The sequence below is a fragment of the Rhinopithecus roxellana genome, chromosome 2 (assembly GCF_007565055.1).
Source record: "Rhinopithecus roxellana isolate Shanxi Qingling chromosome 2, ASM756505v1, whole genome shotgun sequence".
Classification (NCBI taxonomy): domain Eukaryota; kingdom Metazoa; phylum Chordata; class Mammalia; order Primates; family Cercopithecidae; genus Rhinopithecus; species Rhinopithecus roxellana.
Genome location: NC_044550.1, coordinates 108,368,234 through 108,388,681, shown reverse-complemented (window position 1 = coordinate 108,388,681; position 20,448 = coordinate 108,368,234). Strand labels below are relative to the sequence as shown.

General features: G+C 37.9%; 2 protein-coding genes across 5 annotated transcripts in view; one reads left to right on the top strand and one right to left on the bottom strand.

The window, feature by feature from the left end:
• C2H4orf47 (chromosome 2 C4orf47 homolog) overlaps positions 1-11,936 on the top strand; it is a 21,293-nt gene extending 9,357 nt beyond the window's left edge. For both annotated transcript variants that reach the window (XM_030926352.1, XM_010377957.2), the window contains 3 exons: positions 2,378-2,557; positions 7,018-7,184; positions 11,702-11,936. In XM_030926352.1, the coding sequence (XP_030782212.1) occupies positions 2,378-2,557; positions 7,018-7,184; positions 11,702-11,750 (396 nt within the window). In that variant the 3' untranslated portion in view covers positions 11,751-11,936. The remainder of the gene's footprint in view (positions 1-2,377; positions 2,558-7,017; positions 7,185-11,701) is intronic.
• Positions 7,236-20,448, bottom strand: part of CCDC110 (coiled-coil domain containing 110) — a 27,125-nt gene continuing 13,912 nt past the window's right edge. The window contains exon 7 of one of the 3 annotated variants that reach the window (XM_010377954.2): positions 7,236-7,597. In XM_010377954.2, the coding sequence (XP_010376256.2) occupies positions 7,557-7,597 (41 nt within the window). In that variant the 3' untranslated portion in view covers positions 7,236-7,556. Of the gene's footprint in view, positions 7,598-20,364; positions 20,415-20,448 lie in introns of those variants that run through there. The other 2 variants (XM_010377956.2, XM_010377955.2) reach the window with 2 other exon arrangements.

Below are 20,448 nucleotides of genomic sequence, written 5' to 3'. Positions count from 1 at the left end.
TTTGCTCTCTAGAAGTTTGAGTATTTTTAATGTCTTACCTGTCTCTACTTAATTTTTTGAGCATACAGAATATACTTACTGTCTTAATGCCCTTTTCTGTTAATGCTAACATCTATATTAGTTCTTGGTTGATTTTAAATAATTGCTTTTTTCTTCTCAGTTTGGGGGTCATATTCTGCTACTTTGAATTACTGGCATTTTTTTTTCACTGGATGTCAAATACTGAGGATTTTACTTTGTTGAGTGTTGTATATTTTTGTATTCTTATAAATGTTCTTGGGCTTTGTTCTGGAATGCTGTCACATTACTTAGAAATGGTTTTTATCTTTTCAGGTCTTGCATTTAAGATTTGTTAGGTGTGATAGGAGCTATGCTCAATCTAGGGCTAGTTCTTCCCCACTACTGAGGCAAGACCTTTCTAGATACTCCGTCGGATGCCCTGTGAATTATGACATTTTCTTGCACAGCTGATGGCAACCAGCACCATTCCCAGTTCTGTGTGAGAGCCAGACATCGCCACCTCACAGCCTTTCAGGTGGTTCTTCTCTGGGCTTTGAATCGTTTTCTCACACATCTGCTGACCAGTACTTGACTGAACATTCTAGGGCAGGGGTTGGTAAGACACATACAGTATTTTTCTGGTAAAAGGTGACCATGCTCTAGCAAAAAGTGATCCTAAAACATGACATTATAATCACACATGAGAACGACTGAGGGTGACTGTTAAAGCCGCAGATTAATGGGCCATACAGCAGACCAATGCAATTCAGAAATCTTTGAGGGAAGGGCTTGGTGATTTGTAATTTAAATAAATTATCAAGTGATTCCCATGACAACGAAATTTTGCGGAACACTCTCCAAAATGATCAACAGAATAAATTTTCAGTACCATCGTTGTGATATGGAAGAGTGGAGAGCAGATCACCAAGAATGAATGAATGTCCTGCAAGCTGGAGAAAGGAAGAGGACAAGCAAGGGCGAGAGAAAAATCCCAAAAGAGGAAAGGGTTCTGAAAGTGCTACAGTGGGTTCCTAGTAGTGAAAGTTAGTCTTCTCTCAAGTAACTATCTATTTTAGATTTCATTTATCAAGTGTTTTCAGTTCAGTTGGTTGAATGATGAAATGCCAGATTTTATATTTGCAAAAGTGAAAAAAAGTATCAATATTCAATGTGTAGTTGTTTTTTGAATCTATATTTCATAATTTGATTTTTGCTACTTTATTAATAGCCAGTGATTTTTATACCTAATATTGTCTGATAGAAAAGATTATAACATAAGAGGAAAACATGACTGCTGTTTTGCTTTGAATACTAGATAGCAATAAATATTATAGAAATGTAATATATACATATATACATATCTCATATATATATCTACATCTCATATGTACAGATATATGAGATATACATAATCTCATGTATATATATAAAATATTTTTAAAAATTATAAAAATGTTATATATACATATATACATATGAGATTATGTATATATGTATGAGATGTATACATATATGTAAAATATATACATATATTTTTAAAAATTATAAAAATGTTATATATACATATCTCATATATACACATATAAAATCATATATCTACATAATCTCGTGTGATCTTTACAACAGCATTATGGGGGGAACGATAATGTCCTCATTCACAGTTGAAGAAGGTGTGACACTAAAACATAACTTTCCCAGAATCTCTGAGAAATGCTACAAAGCAGGAAGGGCGTGAACTAGAGACAACTCTTGTTATACTGCATCATGCTGCCCAGATAGTTAATATAGATTCATTTAGGTGATAAGGTCTCAGTACTGCAAATAAATTTGTATCCGAAATGAATAAGCATAGTTATGTCTGAAAGTAGGCATATCTTTTGTAGCATAAAAATAGAACGTAGCAAATTAATGTTTTAAAAAAGTACACGGAGCAGGATGGATTTAAGAATCATGTTTATATTACAATGTAAAAGATTTTACTCTGGGCCGGGCGCGGTGGCTCAAGCCTGTCATCCCAGCACTTTGGGAGGCCGAGACGGGCGGATCACGAGGTCAGGAGATCGAGACCATCCTGGCTAACACGGTGAAACCCCGTCTCTACTAAAAAATACAAAAAACTAGCCGGGCGTGGTGGCGGCGCCTGTAGTCCCAGCTACTCGGGAGGCTGAGGCAGGAGAATGGCGGGAACCCGGGAGGCGGAGCTTGCAGTGAGCTGAGATCCGGCCACTGCACTCCAGCCCCGGGCGACAGAGCGAGACTCCGTCTCAAAAAAAAAAAAAAAAAAAAAAAAAAAAAAAAAAAAAAAAAAGATTTTACTCTGGGTTATGTTCAATTTGTGAAATGTATGCTATGTAATTTCAAACTCTTTAATTTACAGAAAGCGAATGAAGAACACCACCGTTTACTTAAAGGAGCGCCGTTTAAGTTAAATCTTCACCCAAGGGACTATTTTGATGCTAATCCTTATCTTTCTGAGGAACCTTTACCACCAATTAAAAAAGAAGAGAAGAAAGAATCAATTTCAAACACTTTTAAACCTTCTTCTCCTGGTAAAAAGGCAAGTTTATAATTTTAGGATAAAAAAATTAAGCATTATAAAGAAATACTGTCTCCTGCTGTCAAATGATTTTTTTCCCATATAAATAATAAACTTTTGTTCGTATTGATACTAAGAATCATGGGGCCCATTTTTACAAAATTACATGATATAACCAAGTATGAATAGTGTAGGGGATAATGAAGCTCTTGTCATGAAGTAATTATTAGTCTCTTCAAATGTATTTGAATTTATAATTTTTTCTTTTTTTTTTTTTTTTTGAGACAGCGTCTCGCTCTGTTGCCCAGGCTGGAGTGCAGTGGCATGATCTAGGCTCACTGCAACCTCCACCTCTCGAGTTCAAGCAATTCTCCTGCATCAGCCTCCAGAATAGCTGAGATTACAGGAGTATGCTACCATGCCTGGTGAATTCACAATGAATTTTTGAAGTGCTTATCTAGACCCTAGGTCTAGTTTTTCTTAAAACCATAAAAAGCCAAACCTTCTTTTAGTTTTTGAAATGGCAATTAAAATTAACTATCTTCCTACTGCAGAAGTTAACAAGTGAGAATAAAAATTAAAATGCTCCAGCAGTGTATAAACCTTAGTCAATGCTTTTTATTTCTGTAAATTGCCTGTTTTTCTTGCAGATTTTGTATTTCAAAGTTTATGTTTTAATATTGTGAGATCAATATCGTGAGATCTCTTGTAAGATCTCCTCATGTATGAAGGGTACTACTCTCGTTTTGTTATTTGTGTTGGAAATGATTTTTTTAATCTGTTGGATCTTTGGTTATGATGTTTTGTTCTGTTCAGGAATTTTATGATTTGATGTAGTCAAATTTATCATTTTCATTTGTCATTTTCAGAATGGCTCTCTTTACCAATATTAGAATAATGTGGCTTCTTAATTTCTTCCATTAGTCATATCCTTTTGCATTTAAATATTTATCTAAAATGCATTTTGACGTAAAGAGTAAGGTAAGAATCCAGCTCTTATTTAGTTTGGGGGCATGAGGAAACTTTGGGCAGGGGGTGAAATGTTCTGTATCTTAATTGTGGTAGTCATTTCAAGAGTGTAGACATCTGTCAAAACTCATAGCATTGTTCACTTTAAATGGGTATAGTTTATTGCAGGTGAATTAGACTTTAATAAAACTGATTTTTAAAAAATCAAGTTGTTCCCGATATGACTGATGGAATAATTCATTTTTAACACCATTACTTTGAAATGCCATTTTTATCAAACCAAAATTCTTATTTTTGAAGGTATGTTTCTGAGTTTTCATTCCATTTGACTAATCTATTTGTCTATTTCTGGCCAAAAAAATCCTTTTAAGTTCTATTATATTTAATAGTGAGTGGTCTAGTCTCTTCTTACTCTTTAAAGAAGTTGTGCTGGTTATTCTGTCGTATTCTCCAGAACTTCAGAATTATTTTCTAAAGTTCCCAAAAGAGAAAGAACTTTGATATTTTGTGATAAAATTTACTCTTTGTATTTTTGGATATATTAACATATTTATAATTTGAATCTTCAGATCCAAGAGTAAGCCACTTAACCTTGTATCTTGCTTGTAGAGTTTTGTATTTTACATCGCATAGCTTATATTATATCTTTTTTTTTTTTTTTTTTTTTTTTTTTTTTTTTTTTTTTTTTTGAGACGGAGTCTTGCTCTGCCGCCCAGGCTGGAGTGCAGTGGCCGGCTCTCAGCTCACTGCAAGCTCCGCCTCCCGGGTTGACGCCATTCTCCTGTCTCAGCCTCCCGAGTAGCTGGGACTACAGGCGCCCGCCTCGTCGCCCGGCTGGTTTTTTGTATTTTTTAGTAGAGACGGGGTTTCACCGTATTAGCCAGGATGGTCTCGATCTCCTGACCTCGTGATCCGCCCGTCTCGGCCTCCCAAAGTGCTGGGATTACAGGCTTGAGCCACCGCGCCCGGCCTTATTATATCTTATATTTATTCCTTGTTATTTTAAGGTTCTGGTAAATAAGGTTTTTTTCCTCATCATATTTTCCTTCATATTATTTGTCATTATAAAAAACATTTGATTTTAAAAAATAACTGGCCACTTCATTAAACTTTGTGTTCTGATGGTTATTTTGATTCTCTTTTGCTTTACTGCTCTATAATTACATTATCTGCAAATAATTTTGCTCCCTGCCTTTCTCATACATTTGTATTTTTTATGTCATGCTCATGCCCAATTCCTTACGCCAGCAGTAGTGGCCATCCTTGCCTTAATCTTGACTTTAATAGGAATACCTTTAGTTTTTCATTTTTATAGATGCCAAAAATAGGAATAAATCAGGAACATATGCTGAATTGTATTGAATATATGTTGAATTTTATCAAACAGTGTAATCTATTTAGACTATCCCTTCACTCCCCACTTTTTACTTGTCATAAGCTGAATAACAATATTTCCTGAAATGGATCTCACCTGGCTGTGTTGTATTAATCTTAAAATATAATACTGTGTTTTATTTGCTAATATTTTATTAAGTATTTTTGCTTGAATAATTTGAAGTGTGATTGGTCTGTATTCTTAAGACTATGTCTATGCCTTATTCTATTTTGGTACAAGTGGATGCAGGCATCTTAAAGCAATGGGGGTAATTTCTTTGTTTTTCTATGTTCTATAGCAATTTGATAGCACTAGAAATATCAACTGTTTTGAAGACTTGAAAGAATTCACACAGTGAAGCATTCTGAGCTTAGCCATATTACAGAGTGGTTCTGCTAATTTTCTCAATTCTTACATGTCTTTCTCCATCTGTTTTGTGTAGGTTTTCTATCTCTTTTTGGTCAATGTTGATTATTTATATTTTCTTAGAAAATCAGTCATTTCATTCAGGTTTTTGGGGTTTGCAGAAATATTTATATATATATATATATATATACATTTTTTTTTTTTTTTTGAGACGGAGTCTTGCTCTGTTGCCCAGGCTGGAGTGCAGTGGCACGATCTTGGCTCACTGCAACCTCTGCCTCCCAGGTTCAATTCAAGTGATTCTCCTGCCTCAGCCTCCCTAAGAGCTGGGATTATAGGCATGTGCCACCATGCCCGGCTAATTTTTGTATTTTTAGTAGAGACAGGGTTTCGCCATATTGGCTAGGTTGGTCTCGAACTCCTGACCTCAGGTGATCCATCTGCCTCAGCCTCCCAAAGTGCTGGGATTACAGGCGTGAGCCACCGTGCCTGGCGTATTTTATATTTTTGATATTTAATATAGGTATAGACTTTCCTCACTTCTTTTTCATTCTTAATTCTATTACAGATATAGCTATTAATTTACTTTTTAAAGCATCACTTGGGCTTATTTATGTTTTTCTATTTTTAATTCATTCATTTTGCTTTTATACTTTTAAATTAATTTAAACTTTCTTAAGTTTTCTTGTTATTGTGATGTTTAAAATAATCCATGTGTCTTCAATCTGGAAAACTTGAAAACTTATAACGGTATCTTTTGAATGAATTAAATCTTCATGTATATTTGGCATAGATACTACAAGAAAAGAGTGCCTAATTAAATGAGTTATTATGATTCTATAGAATTTTCCTGTGATTATATAGAATATAAAGTTTAAAATTCTGTCAAATCAGTTTAAGAAGTCAAAGCAAATATTTCTGTGTTGTGTACAGGTTGAAAAATATTTTGATTGACTTCTCTTAATAGACTACAAGAAAAGTAGATTACATTTTCCTCTTGCTTTCTATTTCTTTGTGCTATTGCTTATTACTTTTTTTTTTTTTTTTTTTTTGTGACAGAGCCTCGCTTTGTCGCCCAGGCTGGAGTGCAGTGGCCGGATCTCAGCTCACTGCAAGCTCCGTCGCCCGGGTTTACGCCATTCTCCTGCCTCAGCCTCCCGAGTAGCTGGGACTACAGGCGCCCGGCCACCTCGCCCGGCTGGTTTTTTGTATTTTTTTTTTAGTAGAGACGGGGTTTCACCATGTTAGCCAGGATGGTCTCCATCTCCTGACCTCGTGATCCACCCGTCTAGGCCTCCCAAAGTGCTGGGATTACAGGCTTGAGGCACGGCGCCCGGCCGCTTATTACTTTTTTTTAAAGTATCTTCTCCATCATTGACTGACATTTAGTAAACTCATATTGTGCCACACTCCTTGTTCCCCATTCTCTATCAAAATACATCTGACCTAGGATTTCCCTTACTAATAGACTCACTTTCTAACTAAGTGATAGCCTGGCCTGATAAACTCTAAAACATTAATGCTTGGCAATAGTTTAGACTGTTACCTTACTATAAATATTGTCATTTTTATAGAGAGCTTTTGGATTATGGTGTTTTGACCCTATAAAGTTGATGGTAGGGAGACCTTTTGGTGGTGTTTGAATTAAACAGTATCATCTTCTTTAAAACCAACTCTGCAGACTACAAAAATATGTATGAACTTCTTCACCAGCTAATTTTGTAGAGGCATTTTACAAAATCACATTAAGTTGTCTCATTTTTCTTTGCAGCCTGGTGGAATGAAGGCAGGAACATTTGATCCTTACCCATCACATTCTGCTGACCCTTATGTGGCTAAATTGGCAAATATTTCTGGCAAAAACGATAAGATTTTCCACCCACCAGGTGGACCAAAAAGCAGACCAGTTGAAAGTATAATGACTCTGAATGTCAGAAGGTGGGAAGACCTTACGCTTAGCTTACAAACCAAGAAACAATTGTTTCCAACTTTTATACTTCTTCAAAATAGTATCTTTTATTTATATATACTTTTTTAAATGACAAATTTGGGTGACTTTAGACATCTCAGCTCCTTCCACGTACAGGTACCTGCCCTCCCTTGTAGAAGTTCTCCCCTATCTTCTGAAATTCCCAGCTGAAAAAGCTTAAGTTATCTGCACCAAACCATTCTGTGCATAATTTTTAAAGCAAATCTATAGCGCCTCATTATGAGTCATTTGAGACTAGTTAGATATTCATAGTTCAGTTAGCAGTACACGTTAACATTGGCTATTTCTCCAAGGGAGTTTCTTAGCAGTCGTGAGGAATCCTAATGATGCTTGAGAGTTCTGTCTTTAACTTTGAGATAACCTGTGAAAATAGGAAATATTCTGGTTAATTAAAAATGCCAACATAACTATAATGCTTTGAGAAAAAGTGTATTATCAAAGTATCTTCAATTTTATCCAGGTTTTGTATACTCTCAAAACTGAGAAAGTTCTTTGGAGTAAAAACAATCAGTTATTCTGTGTCTAAAGGACACTAAATTTATATTCTTTTATAAAAACAGTAGTACAGCTTTATCACTTGGAGACAGTAATTATAATACTAACATTAGTATTATTCCACAAAAATAAAACTGCCCTTTATTACAAAGACGTATTTCTTTCTTTTTTTTTCTTTTCTTTTTTATTTTTTTGAGACGGAGTTTCGCTCTTATTGCCCAGGTTGGGATGCAATGGCGTGATCTCGGCTCACCACAACCTCTGCCTGCCAGGTTCAAGCGATTCTCCTGCCTTAGCCTCCCGAGTAGCTGGGATTACAGGCATGCACCACCACGCCTGGCTAATTTTGTATTTTTAGTAGAGACGGGGTTTCTCCATTTGGTCAGGCTGGTCTCGAACTCCCGACCTCAGGTGATCTGCCTGCCTCGGCCTCCCAAAGTGCTGGAATTACAGATGTGGGCCGCCATGCCCAGCACAAATGTGTATTTCTGATTGACTACTTGTTAAGTTCTTTGGAACAATGTATTTACCAGCAGAACTAATCAGCTAAAGACAAATTACTTAACATTTTTATAAATTAAAAATACCAGTGCTATGTGTTAACTTTTACCTAACCAGAAATAGGATTTTGAATACCTGAATTCTTTTGGGAAAGAAGACTTCATAGTAAGTTGATACTGTCTTAAAACTTAGATAACTTGGGGTGCCCTAACTTAGATGATGTTCATACTTGTACTACTCTTCTTGCTCATGAGACTGCTGAGAAGATTCTGGGGTCCTGGATACCTAACAATGGCTTTTTTTCACTTGATTCTCTCACTCAACATCCATTTAGAGCTTCAGTATGTATCCAATTTTCTGACTGAATTATTTTAATCTAGTCCATTGCTTAAGTTGAAAAAAAATTTCTGGACATCTTAAACTTTACATCATTCAGGGGCTACCTAGCACTAAATTTTATGTTGAGAGTTTGCAAGATTAGAAAAAATGATCTCAAATAAGGAAAATTTAAAATGTTTACAGTTTGCTACTTCAGACATAATATCTACAGCCCACAACATTTTTTGTGATATACATGATTTTACTGTATTTTATGTACTTTAAGATGCATTTTCTCTAAAAAAAAAAAAAAAAAAATTGAAGTTATCTTCTGGTTTCATGGGGACTAATTAGCTTGAGATGCCATCTAGTTTCAAACATTTGCTTAAAAAACCTTGTAAGGTGGCCATAATCTGCTTTCCTGTTGTCTTTCTTGTTATTTTCGTGCATCTTTTTCTTGAGCCTTATGAAATACATGTACTTTTTTTAACCTACTCTACTACATTGCTGGTAAGGTTGTTCATTCTGCCTTCTATCTTCTATCATCTCTTCTCTAAAGTCTGCTTATATCCTCAGGCGGAGTTCTACTGAACTTCCATCTTGAACCTTTTATGTGTTACAGTCATCCATATATGTTATACCTTATATGATAGTCATTTTGCTACATATAGCTATGTTTGATTTTATATTTTTTCAAAACATTTATCTCAGTATTTCCCAAATGGCAAGTGCATAAAGCATTTGTCAAGTGAAGTTTTTCCTTGAGCACTTGTATGTGTCAGTAGCATTAACTACAGAATGCTGTGTGTATTTCAGTGGCCTCCAGTACTATGACATCTGTATTAAGCCATGTATGCATCTCATGAGGAGTGTTAGAACCAGTGTCTTTCCTATGAATTCAATTTCAGTAATATAGTATCACTGCAATTAACTGGAAGCATAGTACATTCTCATTTTGTGTAAAATAGAATAACCACCCCCCAGACTCCAATACTACTTTGACAAAAGCTCTAAATTGCTATAATACCATCAAATAGAAGTTAAACTATGCAGTTAGTACAAAGTCACTAATGTATGAGATGCTATTATAAGTGAGGTAATGTAGGTGAAATGAAGAGTCCTTCTTAGCTGCAATAATTAGCCTATTCAAGCTTTCCAAGTCTACCATGTCTTGCTGATACTATACATGGGTTTGAAGGAACAGGTTTTGGAAATACATTTTGTCTTTTTTTTCCTTTTTTGAGACGGAGTTTCACTCTTATCACCCAGGCTGGAGTGCAGTGGCATGATCTTGGCTCACTGCAACCTTCTCCTCCCAGGTTCAAGCAACTCTCCTGTCTCAGCCTCCCAAGTAGCTGGTATTACAGGCACCCACCACCACACCCAGCTAATTTTTGTATTTTTAGTAGAGACGGGGTTTTGCCGTGTTTGTCAGGCTGGTCTTGAACTCCTGACCTCAGGTGATCCTCCCGCCTCAGCCTCCCAAAGTGCTGGGATTAAGTGCTAGGATTACAGGCGTGAGCCACTGTGCCCGGCCGGATATACATTTTGAATGGTAGCTTAACCCGTACGGGTTTTATTATAATAAGCTAATATTGATGACGATGATGACCAATTTTTGCATATTTTATCTACTCTTTGTAGCACTTTGGTGACAATTTTGTGGAATGGAAAATTGATTTTGACCTAGCAAAATTCACATTTTCTGAATTAACAAAAACTGATCTGTGTCACTGAACCACGATTCCCCTAGATATTAGGGTAAATGTATGTAATTTAAACTGTTGTCTACAGGAATACTATTCTCTGTGGGCTAGTTGGTAAAGTATTGGACTTAGAAACAGGAAAATATGGAGCTTTTTTCTATCTTTTTAACCTTTAACCTCTGGCAAGCCACCTATCACTACTCTGCCCAATTTCATCTGATAAACAGATGGTAAAATTAGAATTTTTCTCACCACGCCCACCCTCTGATAGACGGAACTTTGTGTGTGGGAAGCGGGCAGTATTTCAGGTTTTCTGTGTGTTCTTTTCTCTGCAGAGAATAAACCTGAGAAAGTTCTATGATGCTGTAGCATATATGTTTGGAGCAGGGAGAAAAAGAAGAATAAGTGATTGTTCTTTTGAAAAATTTGAATTTTATCTTCTGTTTCGTAATTTTGAATTTATTGAAATCTCTTTCTTTTTATAATACATTATCAAATCATTATCCTGAATCAGGTTCTAGCTTTTACCCTAATTTTAAAACCAGTAAACCTTTGGACAGTAGTATTTAAAATTGATTCCATAATTGTTTTCCTTCTTAAATTGTATCTTCTAAGTATATATGGCTTTAATAAAATGAAGTGTTTTAAGTTGATGAGAAAATTTTGGTTTTGGATTGTTAATATGTTACAAAGTATATTAGTTTTAAATTTTTTAATGAAAAAAGTTTTTGTAAGAATGTACAGATAGGCTGGGCTTGGTGGCTCACGTGTGTAATCTCAGCACTTTGGAAGGCCAAGTCAGGCAGATCACTTGAGCCCAGGATTTTTTTTTTTTTTTTTTTTTTTTTTTTTTTTTTTTTTTTTTTTTGAGACGGAGTCTCGCTCTGTCGCCCAGGCTGGAGTGCAGTGGCCGGATCTCAGCTCACTGCAAGCTCCGCCTCCCGGGTCCACGCCATTCTCCTGCCTCAGCCTCCCGAGTAGCTGGGACTACAGGCGCCGCCACCTCGCCCGGCTAATTTTTTGTATTTTTTAAGTGGAGACGGGGTTTCACTGTGTTAGCCAGGATGGTCTCGACCTCCTGACCTTGTGATCCGCCCGCCTCGGCCTCCCAAAGTGCTGGGATTACAGGCTTGAGCCACCGCGCCCGGCCGAGCCCAGGATTTTAAGACCAGCCTGGGCAACATGGCAAAACTCTGTCTCTATAAAAAATATAAAAATTAGCCAGGCATGATGGCACATGCCTGTAGTTTCAGATACTTGGGCGGCTGAGGTAGGAGGATTGCTTAAAAGCCTAGGAGGTTGAGGTTGCAGTGAACTGTGATTGCACCACTGCACTCCAGCCTGGGTGACAGAGCGAGACCCTGTCTTAAAAAACAAAACAAAACAATGTACAGGTATTTGACTTGCACCTATAAAATTAATGTGTGTTTATTTTCCAATGTTAGGGCACTAAATTCAAAGAACTACAAGACTGCTTCAGTACCATCCTATTAGCAACTGGAAGACAAGTAGCTTTCTGGATCTTAACTACGAGTAATTAATTATCAAGAGCTAATTATTTGAAAAAATATAAGATGTTTTGGAGCAGATAGCTCAAGCAGTTAAAAGAAATTTAAGCCTGCAACTCTAATTCTCTTCCTTATTTTCATACTACTACTTAATTAATAAATGCTAATAACACATGGTTGTTGATTTATGTTTTTAGATCTATGTGTCTGAGCAGAACATGTTTACATATTTTATAAAATCCTGAATGCAATCTGTCATTTGCTTTTACTGCTAATGTTAAAAAATTGCAGGGTTGAAGGGGAGGAGTGGAAGACACTGCTGGAAGGGTAGAAAGTACACAATAAATTCTTGCTGTTTCTTCTCAGAAGTATTGAAAATTGGATTGATAGCTATCCAAGTGTCATAGCCTACTAAAGCATTCTTAACATCAAAGGTAAATGTTAGATCCATTTATATTATCACATAGATACAATATATACACATGACATAGTGAGGCAAATGCTTCAGCTTATATGGTAACACGCTTCTATTTGTGACTTACATAAAGCATCAGGTTATTTAGCCAATGGCAGCCCCAGGATGAGTTGAGGGGTTGAGGGGGATGTACGTGTTAGTTGAGTATCTTATAAAAATTGTGAAGTTGGAAGATGGATGAAGTCAGTCTTTGGTGTCCTCCCATGTTCCTCTCTAGCTGTCAAGCTGCCTCACCTGGGGCATCTCACCTAGGTCTCACCCGCTAGTCCCCAAGTTATCTCTTCTCCTTCACCTGCCCTCTTTTAAAAATATCTGCTCTAAGCCAGGCACGGTGGCTCATGCCTGAAATCCCAGCACTTTGGGAGGCTGAGGCGGGTGGATCATGAGGGCAGGAGTTCGAGACTAGCCTGCCCAACATAGTGAAACCCTGTCTCTACTAAAAATACAAAAATTATCCGGGCATGGTGGTGCATGCCTGTAATCCCAGCTCGGGAGGCTGAGGCAGGAGAATTGCTTGAACCTAGAAGGTGGAGGTTGCAGTGAGCCGAGATCATGCCACTGCACCCCAGTCTGGGCAACAGAGTAAGACACCGTCTCAAAAAAAAAAAAATCGGCTCTTAAAAGACATGATTTAAGTATCTTACTGTAATTCATAGTGAGGTATTGATAGCCCTCATTCACCAGGGGCAGGGGCTAGTGGTGTTTGTATTTTAAAAGGGAAATGTAAATTATCTAAATATCAACTAATACATTGGAAGTTATTTTAGATAATGGTGTGATATGGTTTGGCTATGTTCTTACCCAAATCTCATCTTGAATTGTAGCTCCCATAATTCCCACATGTTGTGGGAGGGACCTGGTGGGAGTTAATTGAATCATGGGGGCAGTTTCCCCCATACTATTCTTGTGGTTGTGAATAAGTCTCACAAGATCTGATGGTTTTAAAAGGGGAAACCCCTTTTGCTTGGTTCTCATTTTCACTCTTGCCTGCTGCCATGTAAGACGTGCCTTTTGCCTTCCACCATGATTGTGAGGCCTCCACAGCCATATGGAATTGTGAGTCCATTAAACCTCTTTTTCTTTATAAATTACCCAGTCTCGGGCATGTCTTTATCAGCATTGTGAAAATGGACAAATATGTGATGCTTTCTTAGAACTTGTCTTTCTGCCAGTGCAGGCTGCCTAGAGCCGGAAATCAGACTATAGAAGGCTACAAGACTCTTCTTTTGGGCCTACCCATGTTTTTTAAGTGGAGGGAACTATGTCAAGCCAGACATACATAGCTGGCTTTTGAAGGAGGAGTGCAGATGGTGCAGATAATTTTTACAATTAAGGTTTTAAAGGAATTTTTCATGCCTGCCTCATAACTAATACTGTGCAATTAATATTGTAAAAACATTACCAAGGGTATAATGTGAATCAAAGAGTAATACTGAATACATTTGTCTTCAGAATAGGAATGGCCTTACCAAGTACACATAGGTGAATAAAATCTATGGTTATATATCAATAACGTTACCAAACAAGCCTTATAAATATATTTATTCTTAGGCTGGGTGCGGTGGCTCACGCCTATAATCCCAATTGTTTTGAGATAAGAGTTTTATATTTTCAGATTTTATCGAAATTTATTTTAGATTTAAAAATTATAATTGTTCATTTTAATCTGTCTTTTAACTATAGTTAATTTTTATTAATATGCCTTTTTAAGACAACACACTTCATATCATATTCATAGATGGGAACACTAATCTAATGCTTTCCTGAAGGGTTTTAGCAGCAGTGTGACAATTGACAGACCTTATCTGGATTTTATATAAATGTATTTTGTCAGTTTACAGAAAACCAAATATGGAACCAGCAATGGGAATAATGAGATATGTAAAATGATGAAGATTTCTCTAAGCATTGGTAGAGGAAAGCATGCACACACGTTTGATCTGACGGGTGCAAACTAGTTATGATGCCTGTGGATTATTTTCTTACAATTATTGCCTCTTCTTTTAACTTTGAAAATGTAACAATACAACATGAGGTAGTTTCCTGTGAAACAGCTTTATTCCTCAGACTCAGCCACGACTCTGGTGTCCCCTACTGACAACTTACACATCTAGTTATCTACTCTCCTGTTACGATGCCTGTATGACATGAGTAGTTTTCTGCATCCATCATCAGTGAGTAATGGAAGAAATAAGCTTGCTTAGCCAGACATCAGCCTCTGCTACAAACCGTCTACTTACATCTGTTCAAGGCTCAAATCTGAAAGAATAATTGTGGATGTTGACCTAACATGGAAGAAAGGCTTAACTTTAAGGGAGACGCTCTAGTAAGAACTGTTAAGCAGAGAGAAAGTTAAGCAGTAGCACCTCAAGAAAGTTAAGCAGTAGTACATTATAGTTTTTGAAATCTTATCCTGCTTCTTCAGAGACTGCCTGCTCCTTTTGTATATAAATGTGGAACATGCATTAAGAATAATAAGCCAAGTTTAAGGCCGGGCTCGCTGGCTCACGCCTGTAATCCCAACACTTTGGGAGGCCAAGCTGGGTGAATTACTTGAGGTCAGGAGTTCGCGACCAGCCTGATCAATATAGTGAAACACTGTCTCTATCAAAAATACAAAAATTAGCCAGGCATGGTGGCGGGCAACTGTAATCCCAGCTACTGGGGAAGCTGAGGCAGGAGAATTGCTTGAACCTGGGAGGTGGAGGTTGCATTGAGCCAAGATTGCACCACTGCACTCCAGCTTGGACAACACAGTGAGACTCCATCTCAAAAAACAAAACAAAACAAAACAAAAACCAGGTTCAACCTATTACTATTATAGCTGTCTATAGTAGAGCAAATTAACTTCTTAAGACTCTTGTATTATCTGCCATCTGTATTATCTACCTGGAAGAATTATGAAAACCGAATTTAAAATATTTTATAAGCTGTAAAATAAATAAAAAATATGTATCAGTCTATTAAGGTTGGGTACAGTGGCCCACACCTGTAATCCCGGCATTTTGGGAGACCAAGGCAGGAGGATCACCAGAACCCAGGAGCTTGAGGCTGGGCCACATGGTGAGACCCTGTCTCTAAAAACAAACAGACAAAAACAAAACAAAACAAAAACAACCACTAGATCATTATCCATCAAATAATGTGTTGTAAATAAGTTGTAAGGTAATTTGTTAATTTGAATTTTCATCAATTATAACTGAATTTTCCCTTGTGGTATTTTGTTACAATGTCAAAAGTAAGTTAGTAGCATTATATAACACTTATATAATGCAATGTGCCAGATACCATTCCATGTGCATTCCATATTAATATTTTAAATTATTAATCTCTTAATCTACATCTAACAACAAATGGAGTTAGAGAAAGACGAACTAATTTGTCCAAGTTAGCACAACTAGCACTGGCAAAGCCACAGAGTCTTGCTTGTTTTTCTTTTTTTTTTCTGAGACAGGGTCTTAGTCTTTGTCGCCGAGGTTGGAGTGCAGTGGTGTGATCATGGCTTACTGCAGCCTCAACCTCCCAGGCTCAAGCAATCCTGCCACAGCCTCCTGAGTAGCTGGGACCAGAGGCATATGCCACCACACCTGGATAATTTTTCAAAGTTTCTATGGAGACAAGGTCTCCCTATGCTGCCCACACTTGTCTCCAACTCCTAGGCTCAAACGATCCTTCCACCTCAGCCTTCTCGCTTTTTTTTTTTTTTTTTTGAGACGGAATTTCGCTCTTGTTGCACAGGCCAGAGTACAAAGGCGTGATCTCGGCTCACTGCAACCTCTGCCTCCTGGGTTCACGCCATTCTCCTGCCTCAGCCTCCTGAGTAGCTGGGATTACAGGCGCCTGCCACCACGCCCAGCTAATTTTGTATTTTTAGTAGAGACAGGGTTTCACCATGTTGGTCAGGCTGGCCTTGAACTCCTGATGTCAGGTGATCCGCCCACCTCAGCCTCCCAAAGTGCTGGGATTACAGGAGTGAGCCACCACGCCTAGCCTCTGGCTGCTTTCAAGTTATATTAGTCACTCTACAGCCTTTACCAACATTAGAGAGCAGGGTAAGATGGAGGTTACTTACTTGTAGGAAATCAACTATACAACACATGTTAGTTTACAAGAAAAAAGACTGAGAGGACCTGTTTCCAGTTTATTCCTCCTCACACCTTATTAAGGGGGCAGGCTATAAGCCTATGGGAGATAGCTAGAAAAACATATATTATCCTCCCTCCCCCCAATATATATATTTCCAAAAATCTTCATAAAGCAATTTGAAATCATTACACTACTGTTAGAAAGTGACCTAAAATGGTCGGGCGCGGTGGCTCATGCCTGTAATCCCAGCACTTTGGGAGGCTGAGGCAGGAGGATCACTTACGGTCGGGAGTTTGAGACCAGCCTGGCCAACATAGTGAAACCTCGTCTCTACTAAAAATACAGAAATAAGCTGGGCATGGTGGCACATGCCTATAGTCCCAGCTACTCAGGAGGCTGAAGCAGGAGAATAGCTTGAACCCGGGAGGCGGAGGTTGCAGTGACCTGAGATGAGGCCACTGCACTCCAGCCTGAGCCACAGAGCAAGACTCTGTCTCAAAAAAAAAAAAAAGAAAGAAAGAAAGAAAGGAGGGAGAGAGGGAGGGAGGGAGGGGAGGAGGGAGGGAGGAAGAAAGGAAAGAAGGAAGGAAGGAAGGAAGGAAGGAAGGAAGGAAGGAAGGAAGGAAGGAAGGAAGGAAGGAAGGAAGGAAGGAAGGAACCTAAAATGTCATCTCGTCTAAACTTTGCTGTTGTTAAGAGATGGGGTCTCACCCTGTCACCCAGGCTGGAGTGCAGTGGCACAATCATAGCTCACTGCAACCTCAAACTCCTGAGGTCAAGTGATCCTCCTACCTCAGTCTCATGAGTAGCTGGGACTACAGGTATGTACCACCCCATCCAGCTAATTTTGTCTAAACTTCTTGATACTTAAAACTCCTTATAACATTTGTACAGAGTGAAGGCCCAGCCTATGCCTAATAGTCTAGTGTAATGGCAGCCTGTTAATTCATCATTCATTTAGCAAATGTTGAGTGCTTGCTATATTCCAGGCATGGCTCTGGGCACTGGGATTCAGCAGTAAACAAAACAGACAAAGGTAGGTTAAAAGTAAAAGGATGTGCCTAACTTTTCAGTTATATTGCTTGTTTTATATTGTCAATGTTTTTTAATACTAACACTCTATTTTGTAACCACAATTCTCATAGTTCTTTAATCTTAATTTTGTATTTAAATGGATATAGTGCTCACCATTAGTTATTTTCTTAATGCTTTAGTTCTTTGATTTATATTTGATTTCCAGGATTTACTAATCCATTTTCATGGTATATATTCATTATTTAACTATTCAGAGTTTCTCTTACTGATTCATCATTACAAAATAAATATAAAAGCATGCAAAAAGATATACTATGCAAACACCAATCTAAAGACAACTAGAGGGGCTATATTAATATCAGAGACTTTAGAACAAGGAATACCCCTAGGGATAAAGAGGGTTATTTCATAATAATAAGGGTATCAGTTTACCAAGCGGACATAATAGTGCTAAATGTGTGTGCACGAATAAAAGAGCTTTGGCCGGGCATGGTGGCTCATGCCTGTTATCCCAGCAATTTGGGAGACTGAGGTGGGTGGATCACCTGAGGTCAGGAGCTCGAGACCAGTCTGGCCAACATGGTGAAACCCCATTTTTACTAAAAATACAAAAATTGGCCAGACATGGTGGTGGGCGCCTGTAATCTCAGCTACTCAGGAGGCTGAGACAGGATAATTGCTGGAACCCGGGAGGTGGAGGTTGCAGTGAGCTGAGATTGTTCCATTGCACTGCAGCCTGGGCTGACAGCACTAAGACTCCATCTAAAAAAAAAATAATAACAGTAAAATAAAATAAAATAAAATAGCTTTAAAACACATTAAACAAATTTATAGAATGAACAAATCAACTTCTCTATTCCTCTATCAGTAACTGTTAGAACAAGCAGACACCAGATCAGTACAGACATAGATTTGCTCAATCCTGTCAACACGTTTACTTAGTTGACATTTATAGAACACTCCAGTTCACCTGAAACATCAACCAAGACAGACCATATTCTGGGCAATAAAACATGTCTCCATAAATTAAATAAGATTATAGAGCATGTTCTCTGATCAAGACAGAATTAATTAGAAATCAATAAAAGAAAAATCACTGAAAATCTCCAAACATTTAGAAATCAAGCAACTCACTTCTAATCCATTGGGTCAAAGAATAAATCACAAGTGAAAACGAAAATATTTTGAACTGAATGAAAATGAAAACATACCAGACTCTGTGGCGCAGTTAATGTGGGTACGAAACTAGTGAAGGAGCCAATTAGCCCCAGATAACCCAAAGGAATGAAATTACTAAATAGGAACAGAAATCAATGGAATAAAAAACAAAGCGGCGAGAAAAATCAATGAAATAATAAGCTGATTTTTTAAAAGAAAAATAAAATTGCTAAAACTCTAGCAAGAATGATAAAGAAAAAAGAACCCCCAAATTACCAATGTCAGAAATTGAAGAAGGGACATCGCTGTAAGTCCTTCGAATGTTAAAATGCTAATAAGGAATATTATGAACAACTTTATGATAATACATTTGAGAACTTACATGAAATGTACAAATTCCTCAGAACATACAAATTATCAACCCTCACTCAAGAAATAGAAAATCTGCATGGTTCTACATTAATAGAAATCATTTAGCAATGTAAAACCTTCCCATTTAGAAAAACCCAGGCCCTCTGGTGGATATTTACATATTACATATCTTCCAAATATGTATGAGTATTACATATTTAAATATTTAAGGAAGGAATAATATCACACCAATCCTACACACATTCAGAAAATAGAGGAGGGGAAACCCTTCCCAACAGGATTTTCCCGATACCAAAGCCAGACAAAGACATTACGAGAAAATAAAACAGACCAACATCCTTCTGAATATAGAAGCAGAAATCCTTAACAAAATATTATCAAATTGAATCCGGGAATATATAATAAAAGAATAATACAACATCACCTAGTGGAGTTTATCCCAGGAATTCAAGGTGAATATTTCAAAATTAACATAATTTACCATATTGACAGATTGAAGGAGTAAAACAGGATCACCTCAATAAACGCAGGAAAAGCACTGCGCAAAATTCAACAAGGAACATTTGAATAGCGGTCTTGGAAGACAGAGTGTCTCTGGAGCACAGGACAGGTGTGTGCCACCTTGCAAGCTAGAGATTGTGTTTCCTGTGGAGCCAGGGCAGGCATGCTTATTGTCCAGCGCAATGTTTCCACCTACAGCAAAGGGCAGGCATCTTACTAGCCATTATCATATTTGGGTTTCTTTTTTTTTTTTTTTTTGAGACGGAGTCTCGCTCTGTCGCCCGGGCTGGAGTGCAGTGGCCGGATCTCAGCTCACTGCAAGCTCCGCCTCCCGGGTTCCCGCCATTCTCCTGCCTCAGCCTCCCAAGTGGCTGGGACTACAGGCGCCCGCCACCTCGCCCGGCTGGTTTTTTGTATTTTTTTTTTTAGTAGAGACGGGGTTTCACCGTGTTCGCGACGCGGTTTCACCGTGTTCGCCAGGATGGTCTCGATCTCCTGACCTCGTGATCCGCCCGTCTCGGCCTCCCAAAGTGCTGGGATTACAGGCTTGAGCCACCGCGCCCGGCCTAGTAATGTTTGGGTTTCTAAGCTCGCTCTCTCCTGTAATGCAACCCACTGTGTGATCCTCTTTATGCTGCTTATAGAAATTGGGGCTTGGAGAACCAATGCAGACATGCTGATACTCTGACTCCTGCTATTGTAACAAACTCTCCTCTATCTCTCACTCAGGAGTCTTGTGCCTTCCACCAGAACCCACAAAACTGTAGCAGGCTAAAATATGAGCTTACTAGTTGAGTAAAATCTCACCTTCGCCACTGTTCTTGACAATATAAAATATATACCTAATTCCAATTTCTGATTTTAAAAACTAGTCTAATCAATTACCAGGTTAATGTAATCATATAATTTAAAATTGTTTTGTGGGGGGGAAAAAGTACTTGGACAAAGGTTTTGAAACATTGATTTTAGCAGTTTATTTATAGATCTTGGATGGAAGCAATTGATATAGTTTACTTGGAATTCCTAGAGTAAAAAAAAGAATTCTTTTAAGGTGGGA